This window comes from Chelon labrosus (genome assembly GCF_963514085.1).
Source record: "Chelon labrosus genome assembly, chromosome: 1".
Taxonomy (NCBI): domain Eukaryota; kingdom Metazoa; phylum Chordata; class Actinopteri; order Mugiliformes; family Mugilidae; genus Chelon; species Chelon labrosus.
The window spans coordinates 38,804,915-38,832,339 of record NC_140337.1 but is presented as its reverse complement, the minus strand read 5'-3'; the positions used below and the strand labels follow the sequence as shown (position 1 = coordinate 38,832,339).

At 47.1% G+C, this 27,425-nt stretch overlaps 2 protein-coding genes across 2 annotated transcripts; one reads left to right on the top strand and one right to left on the bottom strand.

The window, feature by feature from the left end:
- Window positions 1-8,873: 8,873 nt before the first annotated feature.
- On the bottom strand, window positions 8,874-17,370 carry LOC311492985 (atrial natriuretic peptide receptor 1; the record flags this gene model as incomplete). Its single annotated transcript, XM_084551458.1, has 22 exons — window positions 8,874-9,524; window positions 9,596-9,687; window positions 9,770-9,868; window positions 10,036-10,188; window positions 10,795-10,934; window positions 11,327-11,414; window positions 11,543-11,636; window positions 11,946-12,065; window positions 12,445-12,546; window positions 12,630-12,678; window positions 13,476-13,614; window positions 13,757-13,878; window positions 13,958-14,101; window positions 14,173-14,259; window positions 14,332-14,476; window positions 14,938-15,010; window positions 15,707-15,852; window positions 16,089-16,191; window positions 16,273-16,377; window positions 16,459-16,561; window positions 16,612-16,641; window positions 17,246-17,370. The coding sequence occupies 22 exons, from the start codon at window positions 17,368-17,370 to the stop codon at window positions 9,357-9,359; spliced, it is 2,427 nt and encodes an 808-aa protein (XP_084407584.1). The 3' UTR covers window positions 8,874-9,356.
- Window positions 17,371-19,449: 2,079 nt separating this feature from the next.
- Window positions 19,450-27,160, top strand: LOC311491463 (nephronectin-like). Its single transcript, XM_084549391.1, has 13 exons — window positions 19,450-19,686; window positions 19,976-20,055; window positions 20,418-20,510; window positions 22,443-22,562; window positions 22,730-22,849; window positions 22,985-23,119; window positions 23,202-23,276; window positions 24,152-24,925; window positions 25,390-25,473; window positions 25,855-25,953; window positions 26,399-26,585; window positions 26,666-26,750; window positions 26,841-27,160. The coding sequence occupies exons 1-13, from the start codon at window positions 19,532-19,534 to the stop codon at window positions 26,922-26,924; spliced, it is 2,091 nt and encodes a 696-aa protein (XP_084405517.1). The 5' UTR covers window positions 19,450-19,531; the 3' UTR covers window positions 26,925-27,160.
- The last annotated feature ends 265 nt before the right edge of the window (window positions 27,161-27,425 follow it).

The window sequence follows — 27,425 nt, the reverse complement described above, 5'->3', positions numbered from 1 at the left end:
TGCAACAGAGGCTCTGACTTGACTGTGGGTGGGGTTCCTCGCTTGTCCTGTCTACAGTAAAATCTAAAGTGCAGTTAAAATCCCCGCCAATGACGAGCTGGTCTTGAAGGTGATTCCTTAGTTCATTTTTTAGCAGGTTAAAGAAACCCACTCTCTCTCTTCCCTGATTTGGGGCATATATGCTAACAAAGCAGAACACACAGTTCTCTATCTCTGCCCTGACAACCAGTAACCGACCCTTCACGATCTCAGCAGAGGATAAGATCGTTGCATTAGCAGTTTCTTTAAACAGGACAGCTACTCCTGCGCTGGAACTAGTGCCATGGCTAAGGAAGACTGACCCTTCCCACCATAAGCCCCAATCCACCTCATCTGCTGCAGTACTGTGTTTTTCTTGTAAAAACAGCACGTCAACCCTTTTCTGAGTAGAGACCTCAGAGATCAGAGCCCTCTTGTGCCTGTCTCTCCCCCCATTGATGTTTAGAGACCCTATTTTTAGGCTTGGCATAGAGAGGACAGAAAAGAGAAGCAGACAAGCTGAAACAAGCAGAGAGCAGTAAAGAAAAGAGACCACCGTGTGATGCTGCATGATCTTATAACTTCCTGGTTCTTCTCACAGATCTGCTCTGTGCTACCTTTCTCAAAGTTGTGACGTGCTTTTTGAGTCGGAACCTTTTCTTCTCATCAAGGAGGTCAAAACCAACCTGTCTCTTCAGTACGCTGACGGATCTTATGAACTTCTCGGTGTCATTGAAGTAGTCGCTCACTTTTACAGACCTTTTAAAGGTTTCATCCAGAAACTGGTTGATCTCTTCTAAAGAATAGAGCTCAGTGCTCCTGTTAGAAAAGTCACCAACAGAGACTGTGTCTGACTCTGCCTCTGACAAGTCCTCCTCACATGATGCCTGACTGTTCACCACGACCTGTGCACTGCACTCAGCACTGCTGGAAGCTGTTTCCTCCACACTCCCTGACTGGGACTGCACTTCACTCCCTGCACACTTGGCTCTGCTTTCACTCTCACACTGTGAGCTGCTACCACTAGTTTCTGCGATCACAACACCGCAATCCATTTCCGAGACCCCACCCGCCCCAGGCGCAGCACAGAGACCCGCGGGGCCCGGACCAGCCACCGCGAGACCCGGCCCAGCGGTAGCGGGGCCCGCCACCGCCACGCCAGGAGCAACGGAGGCGGGACCCGCCCCCGCAGCGCCAGGAGCAACGGCGGCGGGACCCGCCACCGCAGGGCCCGCCACCGCCGCGCCAGGAGCAACGGAGGCGGGACCCGCCCCCGCAGCGCCGGGAGCAACGGCGGCGGCGCCCGCCACCGCAGGCCCAGCACCGTGTGTGCCCACCTGCTGTCTGTGCGGACATGCAAACCGTTTGTGCCCCACATCTCCACACTCAAAGCACTTCCTGTTCCCGGAGCTGGCGTACACCATGTACGAGCCATCACCGTGCTTCACCCTGAAAGACACTTCCAGCGTTTGTGCAGGTGAGTCCAGGAACATAAACACCTGGCGCCTCAAAGACTGCACGTGCTTCAGTTTGGGATCCTTACACCCCAAACTGATCGTTTTAAGCCCGCTGGCAAATTTTCCAAACCTGCGGAGCTCGTTCTCCAACAGCTCGTTAGGTATGAACGGCGGAACACCGGACACGGTGATCCGCACAGAGGGAACAGACAGCGGGGACACCTGTACAAACAAATCCCTGATGAACACACCGCTCTCTACCAGCTGATGATCATGCGACTCATCTTTCAGGAAGACAACCATCGCTTTGTTCATCCGTGACGCGTAACAGAGTTTGTCATGTCCTACCTGCTCACCAGCAGCCAACAACACCTCCTCCACACTGACGCTGCCATCCGGCGGCACTATCCTCACTCCCTGCCGGATGGACGGAGGAGGCGTCTCGGTGGACGCCATCCCTCCAGAAAGTCACCCGGCAGACCCGGACCTCTCACGGCAGACCCGGACCTCTCACCGACACTCGTCAAGAAGAATCAACAAATCTTACCTGATCATGCAGGAGAACAGGAGGAAAAAACAGAACCAGGGACAGAAACCAGTTCAAAACTCCGCGACACTCACACAACCACCACCCACGCTCACTCACACAAACAGGAAACGGAAGGAGAGAGGAGAGGAGGAGAGGAGAGGAGAGGAAGAGGAAGAGGAAGAGGAGAGGAGATGAAGAGGGAGAGGAGAGGAGAGGAAGGAGGAAGAGGAGAGAGGAGAGAGGAGGAGAGAGGAGAGGAGAGGAGAGGAGAGGAGAGGAGGAGAGAGGAGAGGAGAGGAGAGGAAGAGGAGAGGAGGAGAGAGGAGAGGAGAGGAGAGGAGAGGAAGAGGAAGAGGGAGAGGAGAGGAGAGGAGAGGGAGAGTGAGAGTGAGAGGAGCTGGATCCCTCTGTTGTTCCTCTATAGTCTGGAGGAGTGGATGAGACAGACTGTCCTCAGGAGTCTACTCACAGCATCACCGTTGTCCCTCCAGTCCAGTCTGGAGGTCTTCTGGTCCTCTTCCTCTGGTGTCCTCTTCCTCCTGAAGTCAGGGACCAGCTGGTTTGTCCGGGACAAAGTCTCTGATCAGTGTCCTGTCCTCTACACTATATACATGAGTCTTCAGTGTAACTGGGTGATGTGGATGTTGGACGGTTTGTCCACCAGGTGGAGCTGTCCCGTTGACTGAGGTCTGAGCTGCAGGTTTTGTTGCGTGTGAAACCAAACGGATGAGTCCAGGAACCAATCAGTGATGGCAGGGCTGGACGATAAAACCATAACGATATCTATCACGATGGACACGAGATCAATGTCAATAGAAAATACGTTCAATAGAATGTTTGATCATTTCACTTGAGCTCCGTTAGAGAAACACAGGAAGAAAACCCCGAGCCAGAACTGCAAGGCATTCTGGGGGATGTAGGCAGAGGAAGGGCTTTAGCCTCTCGACCTATCACGGCCCAGCTGCGCCAGGCTGGTCCAGGTTGGTGGCATCAACAACAGCAACAAGAACGGCGTGGAGTGAAAGGAGAATATGAGAGAGACAGCGTGAGAGGAAACAGATGTCTGCTAACTTGGTGGAGAGTGAGAATATTAACTGGCTCTTATCTCTTGATTAGTGTTAGAGTCGGTTAAGTTTGTTTCTCTGCGTGTTGTGATTAAGTGAGTGATTGTCTGAGTGTCTTAGTTTGATAGAGGTCATGTCTGGTCGTACGTTTAGTTTCTCTGTAGAGATGTCAGATGTTAGAATGGTTCAGTTTATTGATTATATATCAGTCAGACGTGGTAGGACTCAACTGAGCCGTTAAATAGATTCATGATTCATGATTCTTGAGTCTTCTTTATTCCTTTTTTTTCCACCGCTACTGAATATTAATTAAAAGTGAATGAAAATTAAATGCTACTATTGAATATGTCGTTTTGTGACGGGTATAAATAGATTATGACGGGATATTTATGACCCTGTCAGTCAAAGTGACGGACAACGAGAAAGTCTAGAGCAACATCTGATCTAGAGGAACACAGCAGCAGAACCATACGACAGAACATCAAAGATATAGAGAAATAACGGATGAAGTGGTGAATCATTTAGAAGGACATGGTCCTGTTCAGCACAGTAGAGGAGTCTGAGTAGAACAGGTTAAAGAAAGGGATCAATAATTATCATATCAACTGATATAAATATTTATATGGTGATACATGTTCCAGCCCTACGTGTTGATGAATTCATTTCTGTCTGTCTCTGTCTCTCAGATGGTGTTGGACAGTGATGGACAGTGATGGACGGTGATGGACAGTGATGGATGGTGTTGGATGGTGTTGGACGATGTTGGACGTCCAGAAGATTCAGGCCTTGAATGAAACGATGCAGACGGAGTGGAAGAGCAGCTCTGACTCTCTGAAGCTCTGACTCTCTGACTCTGACTCTCTGAAGCTCTGACTCTCTGACTCTCTGAAGCTCTGACTCTCTGACTCTCTGAAGCTCTGACTCTCTGACTCTCTGAAGCTCTGACTCTCTGAAGCTCTGACTCTGACTCTCTGAAGCTCTGACTCTCTGACTCTCTGACTCTCTGAAGCTCTGACTCTCTGAAGCTCTGACTCTGACTCTCTGAAGCTCTGACTCTCTGACTCTCTGACTCTCTGAAGCTCTGACTCTCTGAAGCTCTGACTCTGACTCTCTGAAGCTCTGACTCTCTGAAGCTCTGACTCTGACTCTGACTCTCTGAAGCTCTGACTCTCTGAAGCTCTGACTCTCTGAAGCTCTGACTCTGACTCTCTGAAGCTCTGACTCTCTGAAGCTCTGAAGCTCAGACTCCTTGACTCTCTGACTCTCTGACTCTCTGAAGCTCTGAAGCTCTGACTCTCTGAAGCTCTGACTCTGACTCTCTGAAGCTCTGACTCTCTGAAGCTCTGAAGCTCAGACTCCTTGACTCTCTGACTCTCTGAAGCTCTGACTCTCTGACTCTGACTCTCTGACTCTCTGAAGCTCTGACTCTCTGAAGCTCTGACTCTGACTCTCTGAAGCTCTGACTCTCTGAAGCTCTGACTCTCTGACTCTGACTCTGACTCTCTGAAGCTCTGACTCTCTGAAGCTCTGACTCTCTGAAGCTCTGACTCTGACTCTCTGAAGCTCTGACTCTCTGAAGCTCTGAAGCTCAGACTCCTTGACTCTCTGACTCTCTGACTCTCTGAAGCTCTGAAGCTCTGACTCTCTGAAGCTCTGACTCTGACTCTCTGAAGCTCTGACTCTCTGACTCTGACTCTCTGAAGCTCTGACTCTCTGAAGCTCTGACTCTCTGACTCCTTGACTCTCTGACCCTCTGAAGCTCTGACTCTCTGAAGCTCTGACTCTTTAACTCTCTGACTCTGACTCTTTGACTCTCTGACTCTCTGAAGCTCAGACTCCTTGACTCTCTGACTCTCTGACTCTCTGAAGCTCTGACTCTGACTCTCTGAAGCTCTGACTCTCTGACTCTGACTCTCTGACTCTCTGAAGCTCTGACTCTCTGAAGCTCTGACTCTCTGACTCCTTGACTCCTTGACTCTCTGACTCTCTGAAGCTCTGACTCTCTGAAGCTCTGACTCTTTAACTCTCTGACTCTGACTCTCTGAAGCTCTGACTCTCTGAAGCTCTGACTCTTTGACTCTTTGACTCTGACTCTTTGACTCTTTGACTCTCTGACTCTCTGAAGCTCAGACTCCTTGACTCTCTGACTCTCTGACTCTCTGAAGCTCTGACTCTTTGAGGCTCTGGATTCATGGGAAGCAGATTTCCAGACGTCATCTTTTTACTCTGGTTCCTTCAAACTCGCTCCCTTCGCCTGCAGACACTAAAAGGTAAACAGTTAGTCTTCACCTGTCAGCCAGAACATTATGACCGCCTGGACTCCTTTAGACTCTGAAGGTCGTTCTGTGACGTCGGCCGGACTGGACTGAGACCTGGACCAATGTGGAGGTCCAGGACCCCGTGTCTGGTTCTCCTCCTTCCTTGGACCTCTGCTCCTGGGTTCTGATCCACAGCAGACCAGGAACCAATCAGGAATCAGTCAATCTGGAGCCGAGCCTGAACCTTTACGTTTGTTTCACATGGACCATGAAAGAAACAGCATCTCTGAAACATCTGGAACCAGATTTCTGTTAAACGTCTAGTTTAGTAAAGCCGGTCCAAGCCGGTCCAAGCTGGTCCAAGCCGGTCTAAGCCGGTCTAAGCCGGTCCAAGCCGGTCCAAGTGTGGTAGTGATCCAGTGAAGATATTAAAGTTTGGTAGCTGCTGATTTATTGAGTGTTTGTCATAAGAGACGTGATTCTACTTTCTTTAAAGGTATTTATTCTGATGAAGACTCAACCGTTGTAGAATAAATAAAACTCTTTGTTGACGTTGAACTCCGGCGCTGGTTGTCGTGTTTGGTTTTCAGGTTTGATGGACGTCCTCTGGACAGAACATAGAGACACATATCATCATGTCGTCTCTGAATACACCTCCTCTCGTGTCTGTGAAATGTCCTCGTCATATTCATGAGTCCTGTGATGTATTCAGTAACTAAAGCTGTGTTTGATGTGAGTCCTCTCATATGGAAATGAAGGAGGGACGAGAGCGGGCGAGCGAGATAAAGAGAGAATGAGGACCAGAGAGAGAGAGAGAGAGGTGAGCACTCATTCATTCTGTTGACAAAAACACTTGAGTCATCTGTAATTAAAAACCCTCCCAGGCCTTTTCTCTCTGAAAGAACACCACGCAGAGGAGGAACAGATCCAGGTCTGAGCGCTACGAGGACTCTCCTGAGCCTGAGGACAGCCATAACATTATGACCACTGACGGGCAGGGAAGGGAAGACGGCTGATCTGAGTCCAGATTATTTAAATAAATAGAATTTCATCCCCTGATCCATGAAGACGTCTCATCTCACTAGGTCACATGATCAGCTCTAATAAAAGGATTGTTTTATTCTACAACAGCTGATCCTCCAACTAAATAATTTTAGATGGAGTAGAACTATTGTTTCTCGAGCTGGATGCTTTTAACTCCATAAATAAAGTCAAGTCTCCTCATTTATACACTGCGTTCCAAATTATTATGCAGAATAGTCAAACCTCCCAATGAAATATAAAAGCTTAAAATGCTCTGTTCCAAACTATTCCAACAGAGTTTCAAATCATTTTACAGGTTGTAAAGAACTGAAAATGCTCGTTTGTTGAATCTGCAGCATTAGGAGGTCATATCTACTGAAATCTAAAACATCTTAACAGGTCAAGTTACTTATTTGATAACAGCTTCACACTTCTTGCATCCAATGACCTTGTGAGTTTCTGGAGAGTTTCTGCTTGGGTTTCTTTGCAGGATGTCAGAACAGAGCTGCTGTTTGGATGTGAGCTGCCTCCCATCCTCATAGATGTTTTGCTTGGGGATGCTCCAGAGGTTCTCAGTAGGGTTGAGGTCAGGGGAGGATGGAGGCCACACCATGAGGTTCTCTCCTTTTATGCCCCCAGCAGCCAATGATGCAGAGGGATTCCTTGCAGCATCAGAGGTCATTTTCACACCTTCAGGGACCTAAAGGGGCCAACCAGCTCTCTCTGCATGATTCTGGCCCAATACATGACTCCACCACCTCCTTGTTGATGTCTCAGCCTTGTTGGGACATGGTGGCCGTCCACCAACCGTCCACAGCTCCATCCAGGGTTGTACAGCACTCTTCATGTATGTCTGGGCCCACTGCTGATGTTTCTAGTGAGCATTGGTTAGAGGTGGCTGAATAGAAGGCTTATGTATAACTGTAAGCCTCTGGAGGATCCTACACCTTGATGTTGACATGACTCCAGAGGCACCAGCAGCTTCAAACACCTGTTTGCTGCTTTGTAATAGCTGCTCTCTTAATTTAATGTATTTATCTCTCAGAAACCTTCCTCATTGTGCTTTTATCTGCACGAACCCGTGTGTGCTCTGAATCAGACACTAATCTCTGATCAGTACGATGATCACGCTTCAGTTTTCATGAAACATCTAAGGTTTTCATACCTGGTCCAAGGCATTCAACTGTTTCAAGCTTTTCAGCAGCAGAGATGCTTTTTCTTTCCCGTACTGCTTGAAAATAGTGTTCAGCTCAATAATGTGGAGCGTCCTTCAGTAGTAACTAATTATCACAGGTGTCTGAGATTGATTTCAGTGATCCAAAGAGTCCTGAGACACAATACCATCCATGAACGCGGTGTAGCTCTGTGGCGTGTAGCTCTGTGGCGTGTAGCTCTGTGGCGTGCAGCTCTGTGGCGTGTAGCTCTGTGGCGTGTAGCTTAGCTCCAACATTCACACTGACCTGCTTTATGACGGTATACGACAGAAATCTCTCCTCACGTCTGTAAAGCCCTTCCAGGTTGAAGACGTGTTCGGTTTTTAACGTAAAACTAATAATAATAAAGAAAAAGAAAAGAAAAACCGTCACACTGTCTCTACTGACGGGAAGTCATCAGGCAGCAGCTGAACATTTAGAACTGGAAGCAGTCTAGGTGGTCATAATGTTATGGCTGATGGCTGTATATGTTGCAGTTTGAAAATGTCTGAAAACTGAATTTCGGTTCTGACACGATGAAGTCAAACCGTCTTCCTGCGCCCACGTTCTGGAGTCTCTCCGTTTGGGAGCTGCTTCTGCTCTGGCACAGATCTGCTGGGCCAATCAGATCGTGTGGTGTGGGCGGGGCTTAACCTGGCGATGGACAGAAGAGTAGCAGCAGCGTTGTCAAAGCATAGACACGTCTGTGTTAGTGGGCGGGGCTTGGTCCAGACTAAAACACTAAAGTACACGTCACGTACATTTTATGTAGTTAGTATAATGCTGATGTTTGTTATTGGACGCTATAGAAGAAACAGGAAGTGACTCAAGTGGTGACGCGTCATTCGACCGTCTGAGCTGAAATGTCTCTGATTGGTTGGAGGACCATCTCTCTCTCTATCTATCTCTCTATTGGCTGAAACACTTAAAATCAAGTTGCTTTAATTGGAAATGTGAAATTCTGACATCAGAACTGAAGCTTGATTTTGACCCGGACTAAAGAAACGTCAGACGAGTGACGGGGGACTAACGTGTTTAAACGCCGTAAAGGTTTGATTTCAGGTTTGTCCTCTACGTTTGAGGACACGTCTCCCTCGGGTCCACGTCCACCTCCCGTCCAGCTGTTGTCGCGTCGGCCATCTTGGCTGCCAACAGGCAAACGAGCCCTCTCATGTCTCTTCAGGTCGTCCTTCTGCTGAACAATGCGTCATGAATATTTATACGCAGCAGCCAGCGTGGTCTCTGAGGTGGACCTGGATAATGATCTGGATGTGGTGAGCAGGTGTAGTTCCTCCACCCTCCCCCCCAGTGTGGATGTTAATACCCTCAAATTAAAGCTAGTCATCTCAGAACTGGAAGCTCAAGTAGAGGTAGACCAGTGGGACAGACAGTCTACGGTGGTTTCAGTGACGCTCAACATAATAAATCATTCTGTTAAATGGATTTCTACAACAACACGAGTAAAAGACTTCAAACGACAACGATCAGGTTTCTCTTCCTGTGAACACAGACTTTAATTCATTGCACGTTTTTAACAAACACAGACAAATAAATAAAGACGTAGACTCTGAATCCCAGATTTGTCCTGAAGACGTTTCATCATGTTCTGTCTCTGAACTCGTCCTAGTCTACCAACGACAGCGTCCTCCATTACATTTCCTTGATGCCGTCAGTGCAGCTCTTCTTCTATGAGTCTGGACCTGAAACCGTTTCAGTCTTCTATTTTATTCTACTGAACTCTGCAGGTTGAAGCTAAACGTCTGTGATGAAGTGATGAGTGTAGCGGAGACACTGTGACGTGGACACGCGTCTGATCAGGATGTGTCCAGGAGGAGATCCTCGTTCAGAAACCCCGGCACCGACGGGTACGCCTCTCGTTCCTTCTCCGTCTCCGTGGCGACGCGTCTGCTCGTTTGGACGTCCTTGGGGATGAATGAGGTCTTCTTTCCCTCCAACCAGTACGTCACCATGTCCCCTTTCCCCTGGAGAGACACAACCCTGACGTCTCTTTACTGGGTCGCTGTGTGTTATTGTGACGTCCACGGCGTCTTACCTTGACCTGCAGCGTCCCCCTGCACTCCAACACGTAGCCTCCTATTTCCTCCAGCAGGTAGAAAGTGCTGGAGCTGCACTGGATCTTCAGAGCTGCAGAGACAGGGACAGGCGTCACAACCACATCACCAGACAGCACAGCAACATGTAGGGGGGGTGTTGGTGGGGGCGTTACCTAGGCTGGTGGACTCCATCCTGGACGCAGTGTTGACGGTGTCTCCAAACAGGCAGTAACGAGGCATCTTCGTCCCCACGACTCCCGCGACCACCGGACCTAAAAACCCCAGAGAGACTTTCAGAGTGGACCAGAACTAGCTAGCCGCTACTAGCCCTGTGGCTACAGAGTACGATTAAATCAATGTTGTTTGTGTCACTTTGACTAAATGTAAGAATGAAACTAGAACGATGAAAGATAAAAATGACTCATGATAACGCTGGTACCCGAGTGGATCCCAGCTCGTATCTGCAGCTGAGTGTTGGGTTTGTGGGGGATCCTGAAGCTGCGGCAGACTCCCACCAGGTCCAGGGCCATGCTGGCGATCTCGGAGGCGTGGAGGATCCCGTTCTCCCGGGGAACGCCGGACACCACCATGTCTACGAGACCACAAGGTAAACAGTCAGTGCGTGAACGTCATGAACGTCCCACTGGTGTGGTGGGATTGGTTTGACCTCCTGACACTTTCTCAGAGATGATTTTACTTTTTCTTTTCTTGAGCCAGTTCTTTGTCCTCATTGTAACCCCCCGAGACCCTGCGTCCTCATATGTGGACATTAGGTTTGTGGGTGCTTCATTTAGACCTGTTGTCCTCATACGCTTTAGTAGCAAAAGGTCAACACACTAGTTGGTGTAAAAACACGCATTTCATCATTCATTCTGCGGCCGATCAAAAGTGGACAAGGTTTTCTAGTTTGACATGCAAATTTATCAAAATCTGTCAATAGTAATAAGCTACAACGTCGCTAATTAGCAAGTACTCGTTTGAGGACACTGGGATTCCATTGTTTGTGATTCTGTTTTTGCACAGCCATGTTCAGGTATTCAGGCGTTCAAAAACTGCTTCCTGTTCAAATATGATGCTTAGTCTTTCTACCTCTCAGGTCTCACTAATCCCAAATACGTTGGAGAAATTAAAAATGCATACCAGACTAAAGGGGAGGTCGATGCTATCAACACGTTAGCTGAACATAACTGTGACTCACAGGCGTCTCCGATCGTCTCCACCTTGTAGACGTCGTGGTTGTCGATGATGTCGTCGAAGGTGGTGTAGAGCTTGTTGAGGAAATCTACGACCTGGTAGGGGGTGCTGCTGCTGGACAGCTGGGTGAAGCCCACGATATCACTGCACACATGGAGGCTCAGTCAGGACCTCGGTCAGGACCTCAGTCAGGACCTCAGTCAGGTAACTCTACTACTTTACATACGGTTACATAGTTTAGGCCCTTGGTTATCAACCTAGGGGTCGGGCCCCTTCAAAGGTCCTCCAGATAAATCTGAAGGGTTGTTAAATTCCTTTGGTAAAATATTCATGTCATCAATATCAGACAATGATGCTTTACAATTAAAACTGATGTACAGAGTAGAACTACATGAAGGTACTAAAGTTTAACGGTTCCTGGTTACTTTACAGCTCTTGTGACGTCAAACTTTAGATTGGACGTCCACTTAATAATCTGAAGGTTGATCCCCTCCAAGAGCTTGACTCAGCCTCAGGTGTGTAGTTCCCGTCTCTACCTGAAGAAGATGGTGGCGCTGACGTAGCTCTGAGCCTGTAACGGTTTCCCCTGGCGTAGGTCGTCAGCTACCTGCTTAGGAAGCATACCTGCACCAAGACAGGAGAAGATGGAGAACCTGAAGACCTGCTGATGGATTAAAGATGGATGGAGGGCTGGATGGTGTGTAGTGTGTTACTGTGTGTATTGTGTGTGTATATTGTGTAGTGTGTGTTACTGTAGAGCAGTCGGTCAGTCTTCTGTTTCTCGTGGGTCAGGTCCTGAGTCCTCTCAGTGACCAACACCTCCAGATGTTTACTGTACTTCTCCATCTGAAACACAAACACAAATAAACACAGAGAGAGTTGTTACTGTTTAATGAGAACATGTGATGAAGGACTCGTTAGTGTCTCTCCTCTATATCATGTGTGTGTATGTAGTATATAGTGTACATTTACTTGTGTGTTGCTGCTGAACCAGAGTTGTTGTGTGTTGAGGAGGAGGAGGAGTCATTTTACAGTCTCCAACAACCTCTACCTAAATAAATTCTTCTGTACGTGCCGTGTGTGGTCCCAACAGTATGGTTTAAACATATCTGAATGGTCACTGTGGTGTCCTGTAGGGGGGAGGCGCCTCGTTACCAGGTTCATCATCATGTCCACTGGGCTGACTTTCACCGGGTTGATGCGGTGAACAAACTTCCTGATTTGCTCAAAGGTGGGTCGGTGGGCGGGGTTTTGAGAGCGGCATCGGCGAATCAGCTGCAGAGAGACAGGCACAGGGGTCAGAGGTCAGGACAGCAGGAAACGGACCACTTCAGATCAGCTGAGAACACCAAAACTGAAAAAGTGTTTGTTCACTTGGGAATATGGAGCTAGCTAACAAGCTAATGCTAACACATCCTGATGCACAGAAAAAGAAAAATGTCTGATCCTGAATTTAGTTTCTATTTGGACACAAACAATTAGATTTGTCTTGTTTTATTTCAAAATAAAAGAGAATCTGACAGCTAGCTAACAACGTAGCATGCAAACACACATGGAGGGTCTTAGTGTACTGTCTGAGTTCAGGGACAAACATATTCATTATATGATGAGGTGAACACAAAGATACTACTAATAATAGACGTCGTGGACAAACCTCTACGTAGTCAGCTGGACAGGGGCAGGTGGTGTCGGCTTTACTGGAGATGAGCTCAGGTAGAGGAGGACACCAGGCACAGTCCAGGTTAGACTCCTCAGCCTGTAGGGGGCAGTGTTTCATTGAGTGCTGCTTGGTTTAAGCAGCGTTTAACGGCTACACATGTGAACGCCTCAGTGACTTACTGGGACGGGGTTACTGCGAGTGGCTATCTCCAGCAGGATGATGGAATAACTGGGAACACAAGCACACTGAGGTCATCACGTGATGGGACTCAACCGTCAAAACAGGTACACAAACTGCAGTTCCTTCAACGGCCACTAGAGGCTCCACCATAGACCTCTGTGTAACAGTTTTAGTCTCCATTCATGGAAACACTGAAGAGCTGGCTAACTAAAAAATGTTTTAGCCACTAAATCAGTTATTTGTCTATAAATAATGTCACCACTAGTAGTCGTGTTAGCTAACCTGAACCGCTAGCTAACTCCTAGCCTAGCTGCTACTGAAACTTCCTCCAGACTCACTCATGTTTTAGTTTAATTAATACTACGCTCTGCTCTACCTCCACCTGGTACAAAGAGATGATGGATTATACACTGGACTAGTTTATTTTACAACTCTCACGGTCTCATGGGACCTCATTACGAAACGATTGTCATAGCAACTGGTAGTCACCATTATGTCACATCCTGTTTCTATAACGTTTAATAACTAAAACTAAACTTATCCAAAACATTGACACTTGAACATTCATCAGCTTTATATTAATGACCTAAAATGACAGAAGCCATCCTTGAAAAAAATGTATTTTAGTGTTTTAGTTTGGACCAAGCCCCGCCCACTCTCATGGATGGGTGGAGCTTATGACCTATACCCCAGCCAGTCACCAGGGGGAGCTCTACTTGCTTTGTCTTCACTGTAGAGGAGCTGTTCCTCTCAGTTATGGTCTTCACAGATGGGTGGACTTAGTGAGCTTGGTTAGGTCCTGGTCTGTGAAGTGGAACAGATGTAACTGATAAAACCAAGGTCACCTGAACACGTCTCCAGCGAGCGTCGGCTCCATGTTGGAGTTCTGAAACTCGGGCGGCATGTAGACCTCCAGGAGTCTCTGCTGATAGGTGGAGAGAGGCTCGGCAGCGTCGTCCCTGCGGTAAATCCTCAGCCCGTAATCTGACGGACAACAACCGGTCGGTCAATGAGCAGGGTGGAGGCTGCTTTGTTTTTTGCTAAGCTAAGCTAGGCACAGAAAGTTCTTCTCTTTCTTTTTAAAAAGCTGAAATGAGGTGTAGCAGTGAACAGGGTGAACTCTAACCTGTGATCTTACAAACCCAGCGGTCGTCTAACACACAGTTCAGAGACTTGAGTCGGCCATGACAGATCTTATGTTGGTGGAGGTACGACATCCCCCTGGCAATGTCTGTGGCGAAGGAGAACCTGAAAGACAAAGACGGATGGATGGATGGATGGATGGATGTCAGCCAGAGCTTCATCAGCGTCTGTGTCGGGACGTTACCTGAAGCCCCAGTTCAGAGGGATCTCCTCGTTAAGGAGGACGTCGTTGAGGCTTCCTTTTGGGCAGTACTCTGTCACTATGGCAACGTTAGGCACCTCCACACAGCCGCCGATGAACTTGCAGAGGTTCGGGTGATCGAGCTCCCTGGAGGCAGCACAGAGAGTCAGAGGGGACGCTCTCGTCACGGTGAAGACGACAGCGAGTTCACGCCTCACCTGACTTGTTTGACTTCCTGTCGGATGGTCTTGGACAGGGAGAAGGTCTTGGTCTGGATCATCTTGATGGCCACCGTCCTGCCGTCACTGCAGGAGGAGAGGGATGTTTAATAAAGCGTCCAGCAGTCTGAGCGTGAGTGCTGCCGAGAGGACACCTACTATATCCCGGTGCAGGTGAAGAGGGTTTTCCTGGTTCCTGGTTGTCCCGTACAGGAGCTGAGCGCCGTCACACAGCTGGTGTTACTGTCGCTGTTCCCCACCGGGACGCTCATGATGCTGCCCATGGTCATACGGGCCTCCTGATCTGCAGACACCACCCTTCCTTTAATGCTGGTCATTCTCCAGAGGTTAGAAAACACAGACCTGGTATCAACACGTTCCTTCAGCAGCGTGGACACTCAGCGTGTCCTGGCCACGTTGGACATTACTCTGAGCATGGAAGCCTCCAGGGTCCAGTTCTACTCTGAGCTTTGAGATGAACCTCTATTCATTATAATTAACTAGCATCACTATACGAGTTAATAGTACTACGTCTGAAACAAATATTTAATCAGTAAAAAATATATTAAAATATATAAAAGAATAACGTTTAATAATGAAACAGAGCCGTTCGTGGTTCTGAAACAGCAGCAGACGATAAGAGCTGTGATCCTGGCTCACAGAGGGCTGTGATTGGACGACAGGAGAACGTCACATGTCAGTTTCAGACCCGTTGTTACCGGTTCTCATCAGTGTTCTCTGGTTCTCTGGTTGTAGCTCTAGTACCTTGTTTGATGGTGGAGAAGTCGATGATCCAGCTCTCGTCCCAGAGCAGCTTCTGTTTCTGGTACCTCAGCCACTACACAACACAGTGATGGTGGACGTTACTGGGGGTCTCTGCTGGCGTGTTGGTCATGTTTGTGTGTCGCTGGTGTGTTATTTCTGTTTGTGTGTTGTTGTCACTGTTTAGCTGTTGTTGGTGGTGTTCTTGGTGTGTTGTCATTGTTTGTGAGTTGTTGTTGGTTGTGTGTTGTTGCTGTTGTTTTTTGTGTGTTGTTCTTGTTGTTGTCGTTGGTGCCATTGTTGTCGCTGGTGTGTTGTCATTGTTGTGTTGTTGTTTGTGTGTTGTTAGTGTTGTTGTTGTTTGTGTGTTGTCATTGTTATGTTGTTGTGTTGTTGTCATTAGTGTTTTTGTTGGTGTGTTGCCGTTGTTGTTGTTTGTGTATTGTTGTTAGTGTTGTTGTTTGTGTGTTGTTGTGTTGTTAGTGTGTTGTCATTGTTGTGTTGATTGTGTGTTGTCATTGTTGTTGTTGTTTGTGGTGTTGTCATTGTTGTTACTGTTTGTATGTTGTCATCGTTGTTGCTGTTGTGGTGTTGTTATTGTTGTGTTGTTTGTGTGTCGTCATTGTTGTGTTGTTTGTGTGTCGTCATCGGTGTTGTTTGTGTGTTGTCGTTGTTGTTGTTTGTGTGTTGTCATTGTTGTCATTGTTGTGTGTTGTCATCGTTGTGTTGTTTGTGTGTTGTCATCGTTGTGTTGTTGTGGCGTTGTTCTCACCACGACGGTCAGGATGAAGCAGAGGCAGAGGAGGCTGAGCGGCAGGCCGATGGCCAGCTTGGTGGTTGGGGTCATGGGGCATTCGCCGCAGTCAGCTGGGCAGGTGGAACAAAGCTCCGCCTCCTCGCAGACGCCGTCACCACAAACTCCACAGAGGGTTGAGAAGAAAGGTTGAGTGTGAACCCTGTTAAAGATTTAGACGGAACCAGACCCTGGGCCTGTTCCTCCTACGTGGGCTAATGTTTCAGTCAGATTAAAGGATTCGGTCGACACCTGAACATTTACGTCGTGACCTCCAACTAAACACGACCTTGAAAGACTTCTGGCTCCACCTGACCTAAGACGTCTAGTTATTCTAGAAGAAGTGAAGAACCAAACGTACCCACGGCCGGCAGCACCGTGCTCTTTGCCTCCAGGGCGACCTGCATGCGACCGACTCGTATGTGGGCGATGAGCGAGGTCAAACCGGCGTGGAACAGAACCACCTGTGAGACAGCGCAGAGGGAAAAGAGTGCATTCAGGGGCTGGATGTTTGCTGTGGACGTAAGTCTCAGCGTCTTTGCTACCTTGGCGGTCCAGTTGGTCTGGGTCATCTTGCCGGAGGTGGAGATGGTGTGAGTGAAGATTTTTCCGTCGTCAGGGATCCATGGACCACAGATGCTCTCCGTCGTCTGGAAGAAAACGAGGCTGCAGTGAGCTTTTATGTTTAGTGACGTTGTTGTGGATTATTTTTGACCAGGACTCGTGTGGACCATGTAGCCCAGAGGACAGGAGTGGATGTTGGCGTGATGGATGCAGCAGTTCTCTCCGTTGGCGTCTTTCCAGTTGATCGGACAGTCGTGATGTTCACAGAACCTCCGAGCTGCTTCAGCGTTCTGATCGGACAGTCGTGATGTTCACAGAACCTCCGAGCTGCTTCAGCGTTCGGTATGGAGCTGGAAACACAGACAAACCGGTTCAGACCAGACCAGACCAGACTAGATCTGACCAGACCAGCCCAGACCAGACTAGATCTGACCAGACCAGACCAGACCAGACCCAATCAGACCAGACCAGACCAGACTAGATCTGACCAGACCAGACCAGACCCAATCAGATCAGACCAGACCAGGCTAGATCAGACTGGATAAGACCAGACCAGTTCAGACCAGACCAGACCAGACCCAATCAGACCAGACCGGACTACATCTGACCAGACCAGACCAGACCCAATCAGACCAGACTGGACTACATCTGACCAGACCAGACCAGACCCAATCAGACCAGACCAGACTAGATTAGATCAGACCAGACCAGATCAGACCTAATCAGACCAGACCAGACCTAATCAGATCAGACCAGACCAGGCTAGATGAGACTGGATAAGAACAGATCAGACTAGACCAAACCAGACCAGACTAGATTTGACCAGACCAGACCGGGCTAGATCAGACTGGATCAGACCAGACCAGACCAGACCAGATCAGATCGGACCAGACCAAACCAGATCAGACCAGATCCAGTACGGAGCTAGCATGTACTGTTAGCCTTAGCTACAACCTCTGAGTGAAGATGTGGTTCTGGACGGCCCAGTCGTAGAAGGAGTCCTGAGCCGTGACCGAGTACGTGACGCTGAACACCTCACCGCTCTTCACCGACTCCGGAGGACGAAGCACCCACGCCATCTCCAGACCTGCACCAACGAAGAAGAAGAAGAAGAAGAAGAAGAAGAAGAAGAGTCATCTGAGACCTCGTCAGTCAGCCGCTGCTTCAGATGTTAAAGTCCCAAAACAGAAAGCGATCACCATACTCAGCCTCCTTCTAAAATATGACTTTAAAAATCATCCTGAATTGTAAAACCAGTTCATTTTCTTATTATATATAAAGTTTGAAAGTAAATTCAGAGTAGAGGATTGATCCATTCAGTATTCATGCTGACACATTTCTGGTGACTTTATTTCCAGTGGGCGGATGAAGAAGAAGGAGAAAGATCAGTCGACCAATCAGCAGCCAGCCTGACGCCAGATGACCAATCAGCGGTGGCCATGGTTGAACTACTTCCTGTTTGTGAGTTTCCTGGACAGAGTGACATCACTCATCTTCATCTTCATTGGTCGATTTTTCAGAATAATTATTAAAACTCAGTTTCAGATTTATTCAACTCAAATATTTAGTTCATTTGATTTTTATTTTTTTTTTAACATGAAACTTCCTTAAAGGGAATCATGACTGTTAAGAATAATAATATGTAATAATAGTGATTAAAGTTAGACACGTTATAATAATATAATATAATATAATATAATATAATTACACAAACTATTACACAAAATAAAACATATATTATTTAAAAGAAATAATATTATTGACCAGCTGATGGTGTTTCATTTCTTTCTATATTAGTATTAATCAGTTATTTCTAGTTGAATTCATTTAGATTTGATTATAATCCAATAAAAACAAGAGAAGAAACAGCTCCAGTGTTTTCTGTCGGGTCACGTCCTGCTCAGGGGGGTCTGCTCCAGCTCTGGTTCTGATCCAGATAATAATCCATCCACTAATGAATGAATGAGTGAATGAATGAGTGAATGAGTCCCTTCAAAGTAAAGCTCTCACCTCCACAGTCGATCATGTTGTATTCGTTGGGACGGTCCAGAGGCCAGCAGTCGTACTCACTGTTGTCCAAGTCATGCCAAGAACACGCCGGACCGAGCCAGGACACACACACCTGGACACAACACACACGCACACGCACACACACACACACACACACACACACACACACATCAGGAAACATCTGGTTTAAACGTCAGCAACAGAGAAGAACTGGTTCTAGCTATCAGATCAGCTCCTTCAAAATAAAACACACATCATCATTTATTTACTTTTATTTATTTATTAATTTTTTTTAAAATTATTATTAATTTTACCACAGAGATGATTTTATCTTCTCTCTGCGTTTAGATGCTTGATAATAAATAAATAAAGTTTAGAGGATATTCTTACCGAGAGCAGGAACCAAAGGGTTTGTTGTTTGTTCATCGTGTCACAGGAGTGAAGGAGTGAAGGAGTGAAGCATCTGCAGCTTCTGAATCAGTGAGGAGAGGAGGATGGGCTGGAGAGAGAGAGAGAGAGAGAGAGAGAGAGAGAGAGAGAGAGAGAGAGAGAGAGAGCTGAGTGATGTCCTCTGCCCTCTGGTGGCGGCTGCTGTTACTGCACCCTGCTCTTTATCTCCACTATAATAAATGAAGGAAATATTCATTGTTTTTATACATGAACGTGACACATGATCAGTTATTAATTATTTATAAATCAAATATGCAAATACGAGAATAGTTTGGTTAACTGTTGGGTGAGTTAAATCGAACAATAAATCTTTTAGATTAAGTTTGAAAAGTTCAAACTTCTTGTTTCATCTGCAGCTCGTTTAAATGTTTAATAGTATACTACTACTACTACTACTACTACTACTACTAATACTACTACTACTACTACTACTAATAATAATACTACTACTACTACTACTACTAATAATAATAATAATAATTTGTTGTATTTTAATGTGATATCTGTCGTTAGACTCTTCCAGACGTGTCGGGTGAACCTTATTCAGAGTTGATTCCGTTCTTCAGGAACATGATCAGAATTCAACAGTTTAGCTTTAATCTGGTCTTTGTACAGACCACGCCCACTTCCAGGTGTTTACCGTAACATGAACGCGTTCAGGTAGCAGCTGAGGCGCGTGCGGACGGAGGAGGAATCACTCTGACTCCCTCCCTCCGTTCACCGACAGCACGAGGACAAACAGCTCCGCCGCGCGATGCTCGGTTCGGGTCCGCGAGCCGGATGAGTCCCGAGAGGTCTGGTCAGCAGGGGGGTCCGGACCGGACCGGATTTAACGGAACCAACCGGACCGGGTCTAACGGTGGCAGCATGCGGACCCTGGTCCTCCTGTCCTGGTTGTGCATGTGGACCCGGAGCCAGCGCTTGGACCACGACAGGTCAGGAAGGCAGCTTTAATGTGAACCAGAACCAGAGTCCAGTCTGTCATCAGTGAATGAATGAATGAATTAGAGGAGGGGGATTGATTAACGGATTAAAGAGCTGAGAGGAACCAGAGACGTGTTCAGGACGGAAGGTATGTGGAGGGAGGAGTGGAGACATCAGTCATGTCTGGACAGGCAGCGGAGACAGGAGACACCCGGGGAGGAGGGGTAGCGGGGGGACGGGGGGACGGGGCGGGACATGAATCCAGACTCTGACTGACTGTTGGTGGTGGTTGTGTTGCAGCTGGGACGGCCTCTGTCGCTATGGCAACAGTGTGGAGTGCTGCTGGGGCTGGAGACGGATGGACAAGGGACGGTGTGGACGTAAGGACACATCCTGAGACAGCTGACTGGGTTTTATTTTCAACTGCAGCAGATCTAAACCTGTCTGTCTCTGTCCCTCTGTCTCTGTTTGTCCCTCTGCCCCTCTGTCTCTCTCTGTCCCTCTGTCTCTCTCTGTCCCTCTGTCTCTGTCTCTGTCTCTCTGTCTCACTCTTTGTCCCTCTGTCTCACTCTATCTCTCTGTCTGTCCCTCTCTCTCTGTCTGTCTGTCTCTGTCTGTCCCGCTGTCTCTCTGTCTCTCTGTCTCTCTCTGTCCCTCTGTCTCTGTCTGTCCCTCTGTCTCTGTTTGTCCCTCTGTCCCTCTGTCTCTGTCTGTCCCTCTGTCTCTCTCTGTCTGCATTCAGCTGTCTGTCTTCAGGGCTGTAAACACGGAGACTGTCTCGGAGCAGACAGATGCGAGTGTCGTCCCGGATACACCGGCAAGGCCTGTAACCAAGGTAACCGTCAGCGTTTACATGACGACTGAGTTAACTTTTTTGAAATGAACCGACCGACCAATCAGGAGTGACCTCTATCGTCCTAGATCTTCACTGGTTCATTCTCACGTCAACCAAACATCTGAAAACCCCCAAATCTAATCTAGCCTATAGTCTATAATCTACAGTCTAAATCTATAAACTGTAATCTGTAATCTATAATCTATAGTCTATTCTATAATCTATAATCTATAGTCTATAATATGTAATCTGTAATCTATAATCTATAGTCTATAGTCTGTAATCTATAATCTATAGTCTATAATCTATAATCTATAGTCTATAATCTATAATCTAAGTCTATAATCTAAATCTATAATCTGTAATCTATAGTCTATAATCTATAGTCTATAATCTGTAATCTAGAATCTTTAGACTGTAATCTATAGTCTATTCTATTATCTATAATCTACAGTCTATAATCTATAATCTATAGTCTATATTCTAGAATCTGTAATATATAATCTATAATCTATAGTCTGTAATCTATAATCTAATCTAATCTGTTGTTTAAATCGTGATGATAAATCTTTTTATTGATCAGATCTTTTCAGGAGCAGAATCAGTTCTTAAATATATTCTGTTAGTTCTGACTTCCAGACTAAATAATTAAGACAAATAAAAATAAAACCGACAGAGAAGAGTCGACCATCATGGACCTTCAGCCATCAGGGACTAGATGAACACATGAACCCAGCAGCAGCTTGTTTACACACACACACACACAGTTATTAGTTATGAGCTGAACATCTGGATGAACCGGTCCAGACGTGGATCCAAGACGCCTGCAGCTCTGAGGATCTGATCAGTCGTCACGTCTCAGAGAAAGAGACAGAGAGACATTCCTGAGGAGGCGTGTCTTTACCTGGACGAGGACACACACACTTCCTCCTCCTCCTCCTCCTCCTCCTGATTAGAGGGTTCTTTACGACTCACATCCTGACTCTGGAACATCTGGAACACGTCTATCTCTGTGAGGACTTGAACTTCAGGATCCTCTCTGGCGTTTGGTAAATTATACACAGGAAGACAGGAGACATCCGGGACGAACTAAACATCTTCTCCTTAAAGCTCGTCTGGTTGATTCTGTGCTTTACGCTTCAGGGATTTGATTTGTTCTGGGTCAACGCACAAAACGTACAAACACACTAACAGGTCTGAAAGTCAAAGGTTAATCCTTCAGGCTGACAAGAAGAGAAACCTGACCTCTGCCTCTCTCTGCTTTTATTCAGTTGTTGGGACCAGACTTTCAGGGAATACTAACGTTGTGGGGACATGTTGTCTTTAAAGGATTAAAACCTGTTCAGGCTTGGTGGTTTTAATGGAAAGGTTAGTGTTAGTGTTAGTAGGTGAATTAGAGCCTGATTAGACCTTACATTAGGATCCACATCTGGGAAATTACTGGAGTCCAGGTTAAACAGGTCCAGGTGTGAACACTGATCTGGTCTCTAGTGTCCAGGTTAAACAGGTCCAGGTGTGAACACTGATCTGGTCTCTAGAGTCCAGGTTAAACAGGTCCAGGTGTGAACACTGATCTGGTCTCTAGAGTCCAGGTTAAACAGGTCCAGGTGTGAACACTGATCTGGTCTCTAGAGTCCAGGTTAAACAGGTCCAGGTGTGAACACTGGTCTGGTCTCTAGAGTCCAGGTTAAACAGGTCCAGGTGTGAACACTGATCTGGTCTCTAGAGTCCAGGTTAAACAGGTCCAGGTGCTGATCTGGTCTCTAGTGTCCATGTTAACAAGGTCCAGGTGTGAACACTGATCTGGTCTCTAGAGTCCAGGTTAAACAGGTCCAGGTGTGAACACTGATCTGGTCTCTAGAGTCCAGGTTAAACAGGTCCAGGTTCATTATTGTGTGTGTGTGTGTGTGTGTGTGTGTGTGTGTGTGTTAGATGTGAACGAGTGTGGCCTGAAGCCTCGTCCCTGCAAACATCGGTGCATGAACACACTGGGCAGCTACAAGTGTTACTGTCTGGACGGATTCATCCTGCAGCCGGACGGCAGCTGTAGGAGTGAGTACACACACACACACACACACACACACACACACACACACACACACACACACACACACACACACACAGGAAGTGTTTGTAAAAACATGAAACTTTCCCAGAATCCATCCTGATTCTTACTGACTCTTAAACTTCGTCGTCTCTTTGTCGCCATGTGTTTGCAGATGCTCGAACCTGTTACCATGCCAACTGTCAGTACGGCTGTGAGGTCGTGAAGGGGGCCGTCCGATGCACCTGTCCATCGCCAGGGTTACGTCTGGGACCAGACCGGCGCACCTGTGTCGGTCAGTCTGATTCTTTGCTAGCTGGATGAGGAGATGCTGGTTCTTCACCTCCACCCATCCCTCTCTCTCTCTCTCTCTCTCTCTCTCTCTCTGTCTCCCTCTCTCCCTCTCTTTCTCTCTCTCTCTCTCTCTCAGACATCGATGAGTGTGTGTTGGGTGGAGGTGTGTGTCCTCGGCGCAGGAAGTGCGTGAACACGTTTGGGAGCTACGTCTGTAAATGCCACCTGGGCTTCAAGCTGCTCTACATGAACGGACGGTACTCCTGCGTGGGTGAGGATTTGTGATCAGCTGATCTCCAAACACAACCAGGGGCCCGTTAATAGTTTGACAGCGTCTCTCTCTTTGTGTCCAGATAAGGACACTCGGCCGTTCTGTTCTCTGAATCCGTCCTCTCCAAAGTGCAGGTGTAAAGACGGCGGCTGCAAAGGTAAAATAAAAACAGCAGACAATCTTCTGTCTAATCTTAAGTCTGCACACACTACAGGATCAGTCTTAGATGATGGTGTCAGATCAGGGAGCGCTGAATGCATCTTTACAGCGACTGATCCACACTCCAGTCCAGGCGGTGGCGCCAATGCTTCTTCACGCTGGTTGAACAACAGCCAATCAAATGAGAGCTAGAATAGCTTGTTGTTACTCTAATGTTTTCCACTAGCATGCTATAGCTAACTAGCTTACAGGATCAGAACAGATTAGTGTTCACATGAAGACATGCTAGCTAACGTTAGCCTAGAGCGCTACTGTGTTTACCATTGCTGAGCTGCTTCCTGTGCCCGGAGACTCTTGGCTGTGATTGGTTATTGTGAAAGTCCTGACGTCATCATTCAGAACATACATCCTGTCTGATATGAATGGATGAGTGTGTGAAGAGCTCACAGCAGCAGATAACCCTGACACTGTCTCATGTTTAACGACTGTTTCTGTTCTGAGTGAAACCGTACCACTGTGAGCTGCAGCTGATGATGATTTATCTGCTCTCAGTCGTCACAGTTACAGACTGCCTGTTCCTGAGAGTAGAGCTCATTAACTCCACGTCTCAACACGCAGTGACAACAACTAATTATTGAATTATTTTAGGTGACGCTTACTTCTTTTTCTTTGGCAGAATAATCCTCATCTTCATGGTTTGTGTCGTTTGTTTGTCTACCGTTAAAAACATTTTCCTGGTAGTTATGATGGAAACACATTCATTTCTTACTCCGTCAAATGAAAAGAGATAAAAACACGTGAAGCAGACGTCTGAGGTTGCCACGGAAACCGTTAATGTCACCGTTCAGTTTGTGTTTCTTTATTTACTTTCAGTCGTCCCCAAAGTCACCGTGGAGCCTCAGAGGCCGAGAACTACAACTCCCATCATGCCTACTGCTCCTCCTCCTCCTCCTCCTCCAACTACTACTACTACTACTACTACTGCTACTGCTACTACTGCTACTACTGTTACTACTGTTACTACTACCACAGCTCAACAAACCACAAGGACCTCCATCCCCTCGACAACTGCTGCCATGGCAACAACCTCTTTGATGACGTCTACAGATGTTTTGACAACATCAAAAAGGATGACTGCAGAACCTGCGACTCTTACAATCACTACTCCAACCACTACTCCAACTACTACTCCAACTACTCCAAGTACTACAACGACTACTCCAACCACTACTCCAACCACTACTCCAAGTACTACAACGACTACTCCAACCACTACTCCTACTACTCCAACGACTACTCCAACTACTACTCCAACCACTACTCCAAGTACTACAACGACTACTCCAAGTACTACAACTACTACTCCAACCACTACTCCTACTACTCCAACTACTACTCCAACTACTCCAACCGCTACCATGACTACTCCACCTGCTCCTACATCTACCACTCTGTCGACCAAACTTGACACAACAACTGCGCTATCAACGACACCTCCACCTCCGCCACCTACCACTGTTGCTGCTACCACGGTTACCACGGTTGCCGGGACAACAGTGATTCCGCCTACCACCCCCATGGTGACGACCACGCTGAACAACAGGATCAACAAGGACGTGACACAAAGACAGAGAGGAGACGTGCACAGTGAGCGCACACACACACACACACACACACACACACACACACACACTAGAGCTGCAACAACTTGTCAGTCAATCAGTTGTCCAAGTTGTCCAACCTACGGCCCGTGGTCCATTTTTAATTCTAAACATATGATGGAGCTGTTGAACTATTTAGTTTTAACAGTAGGTGGCGCTAACGTCTTGAGGCAGCGTTTAACAACGTTAGCATGTCTGTAAACTTGAAGACTTGTTGATTGATGTGATGAGAGATTCCAGAGACACCACACAGCTGTCAACGTTTCATCAGAGAAGAACAGACTGAGAAGCAGAATGACCCTCAGAGATAAATGATTCATGAGTCGACTGATAGTTGATCCTCATCCTGGTTGAAAACTGAAACATTTATGAATGAACTCCAAAGATTAACTTGTGTATGTAAATGTGTGTGTGTGTGTGTGTGTGTGTGTGTGTGTGTGTGTGTGTCAGTCCCTCGGCGTCCCGGTCTCAACCAGGTTTGGGAGTTTGACATCGAGCTGGGAAACGTTGCTGAGGACGTCAGAGATGAACCTGGTAGGAGTCATGTGACCTTCAGAGTGATTACTGATCTGTGATGGTGTGAAATAATAAAGACGTCTCATATTGTCCTGACTGCGTCTGTGAGGACGATTCTAACATTTAAAGAAGACACCGTGACTGAGGCCAGACGTCTACTAGGAGTCCTCCCTCTTCACTTCGTACCTTTTATTAAAATGTGTTAACTGAGTCTCACAGACCAGGATGGAAAATGAAACCTGACTGTTGTTCAGACAGATTTATTCTTCATCTGATCTTGGTCGTATCCTGACGCCACGTCTCTCAGAGAGTCCTCCCTCGTCCTGAGTCTCTGTCCTGCTGCCGTGATTTCAGTGCTGTCCAACCTTTACAGTTTCAGCTGATGGCTGTGTGTTGCAGAGGTCGGCGTTCTCCACTGTTCCTTCGATCAGGGACTCTGTGGCTGGATGTCAGACCGAGAGGGAGACCTCCACTGGGAGACGGTTCACAGCTCCACAGGTAACAACTAGTTACCGGTTCTTCTTCCAGACGATGAATGAAGGTCTGACTTTAACTGCTTCACGTTCAGGATTCATTTTAAGATTCAAGTGTTTGCGTATAAATCAGTGAACGCTCTGACTCCAACATCTCTGATCTCCTTCCACTGAGATTTCAGCTCCAGTCCTCAAACTTTAGTTTATCTCTGCATGTCAGGCTGGCCACCACGCTGCCTGCTTAGAAATCACACTGTTTGATTTTTTCCTTGTCTTTGTTTTCCTGTAGACGGTGTTGTGTTCAGGACGTCGGTCGTCGTTGGTTGTTTTTATAAATGAGATGAGAGTTCTAGTTGATAATAAACTAATTCTTAATTATTGTAATCATTGTAATTATATAAATCACTTAGCTTTTAACTTTGTTCAGTTTTTCTCACAATAAAAATCTAAAGTTGAAGATGTGACCTCAGGTGGCCGCTACCTGTCCGTCCCTGAGCTGAAGGCGGGACAAAGGAGCGTCCGTGGCGCACGATTGGCCGTCCAGGTTGTCCCTCCCTGGAGCCGTGGCGACCTGTGCTTCTCCTTCTCTCATTGGCTGACGGGGCATCATGTGGGCGTGCTGCAGCTGTTCGTCAGGAGAAGAGGACGAGACCAAAGGTACCGAGTCAAAGTCGACCCGCTCTTTAAAAACAATGACCCCCCCACTGAGAACGCTTGCTCCTGATTGGCTGTGGCAGGTATGGCCCCGCCCTCTGGAGCAGGACAGGTGGACACGGCTGGAGACACACGCGGGTTACCTTGACGACGCACTCTCTGGACAGGGTGAGACACGTACACACATGCAAACACACACACACACACACCTGTCATCATCGTCAGCATCACAATGTGTGTGTGTGTGTGTGTGTTCAGGTGTTGCTGAAGGCCGAGCGGAGGATTGGACGTCGAGGTCAGATTGCCGTTGATGATGTCACACTGAGACAGGGGGCGTGTTGATGACATCACTGCCACACCTGAACGCTTTGTGAAAATAAATCCTCAGATTTATTCTAACTGAACGTTTTCTCAAAAGAATGAATCACGTTGAACTCTTTAATCTGTCCCCATCACGTCCACTTCATTCATTAGATTATTAGTTAGTGTCCTATATGTCACATCAATAATAAATAGGACATACTGTATATATGGAACAGAAACCATGTGATATTAAAAAGGTTGAAAACTGAACTTTGTTCCTGCAGACGTTAATGTTTCTCAGTTTGACATTTAAATGTTCCAACACATCAAACCAACATCAGAGGATTACTGAAGGTCGACTGTCACGTCCCCTGAGTCCGGATCTAAAACCAACAACCAGCTGGAGGACATAACTCTTCATACCAGCAGGTGGCAGAAGTCATCATTAAAAAGAGGAAACAGGAAGAGCTACAGTTAGCTGGGAGGCTATAGAAGCTAGGAAGCTAGGATGCTACAAAGCGTGCTGCAGAGCTGTTCTGT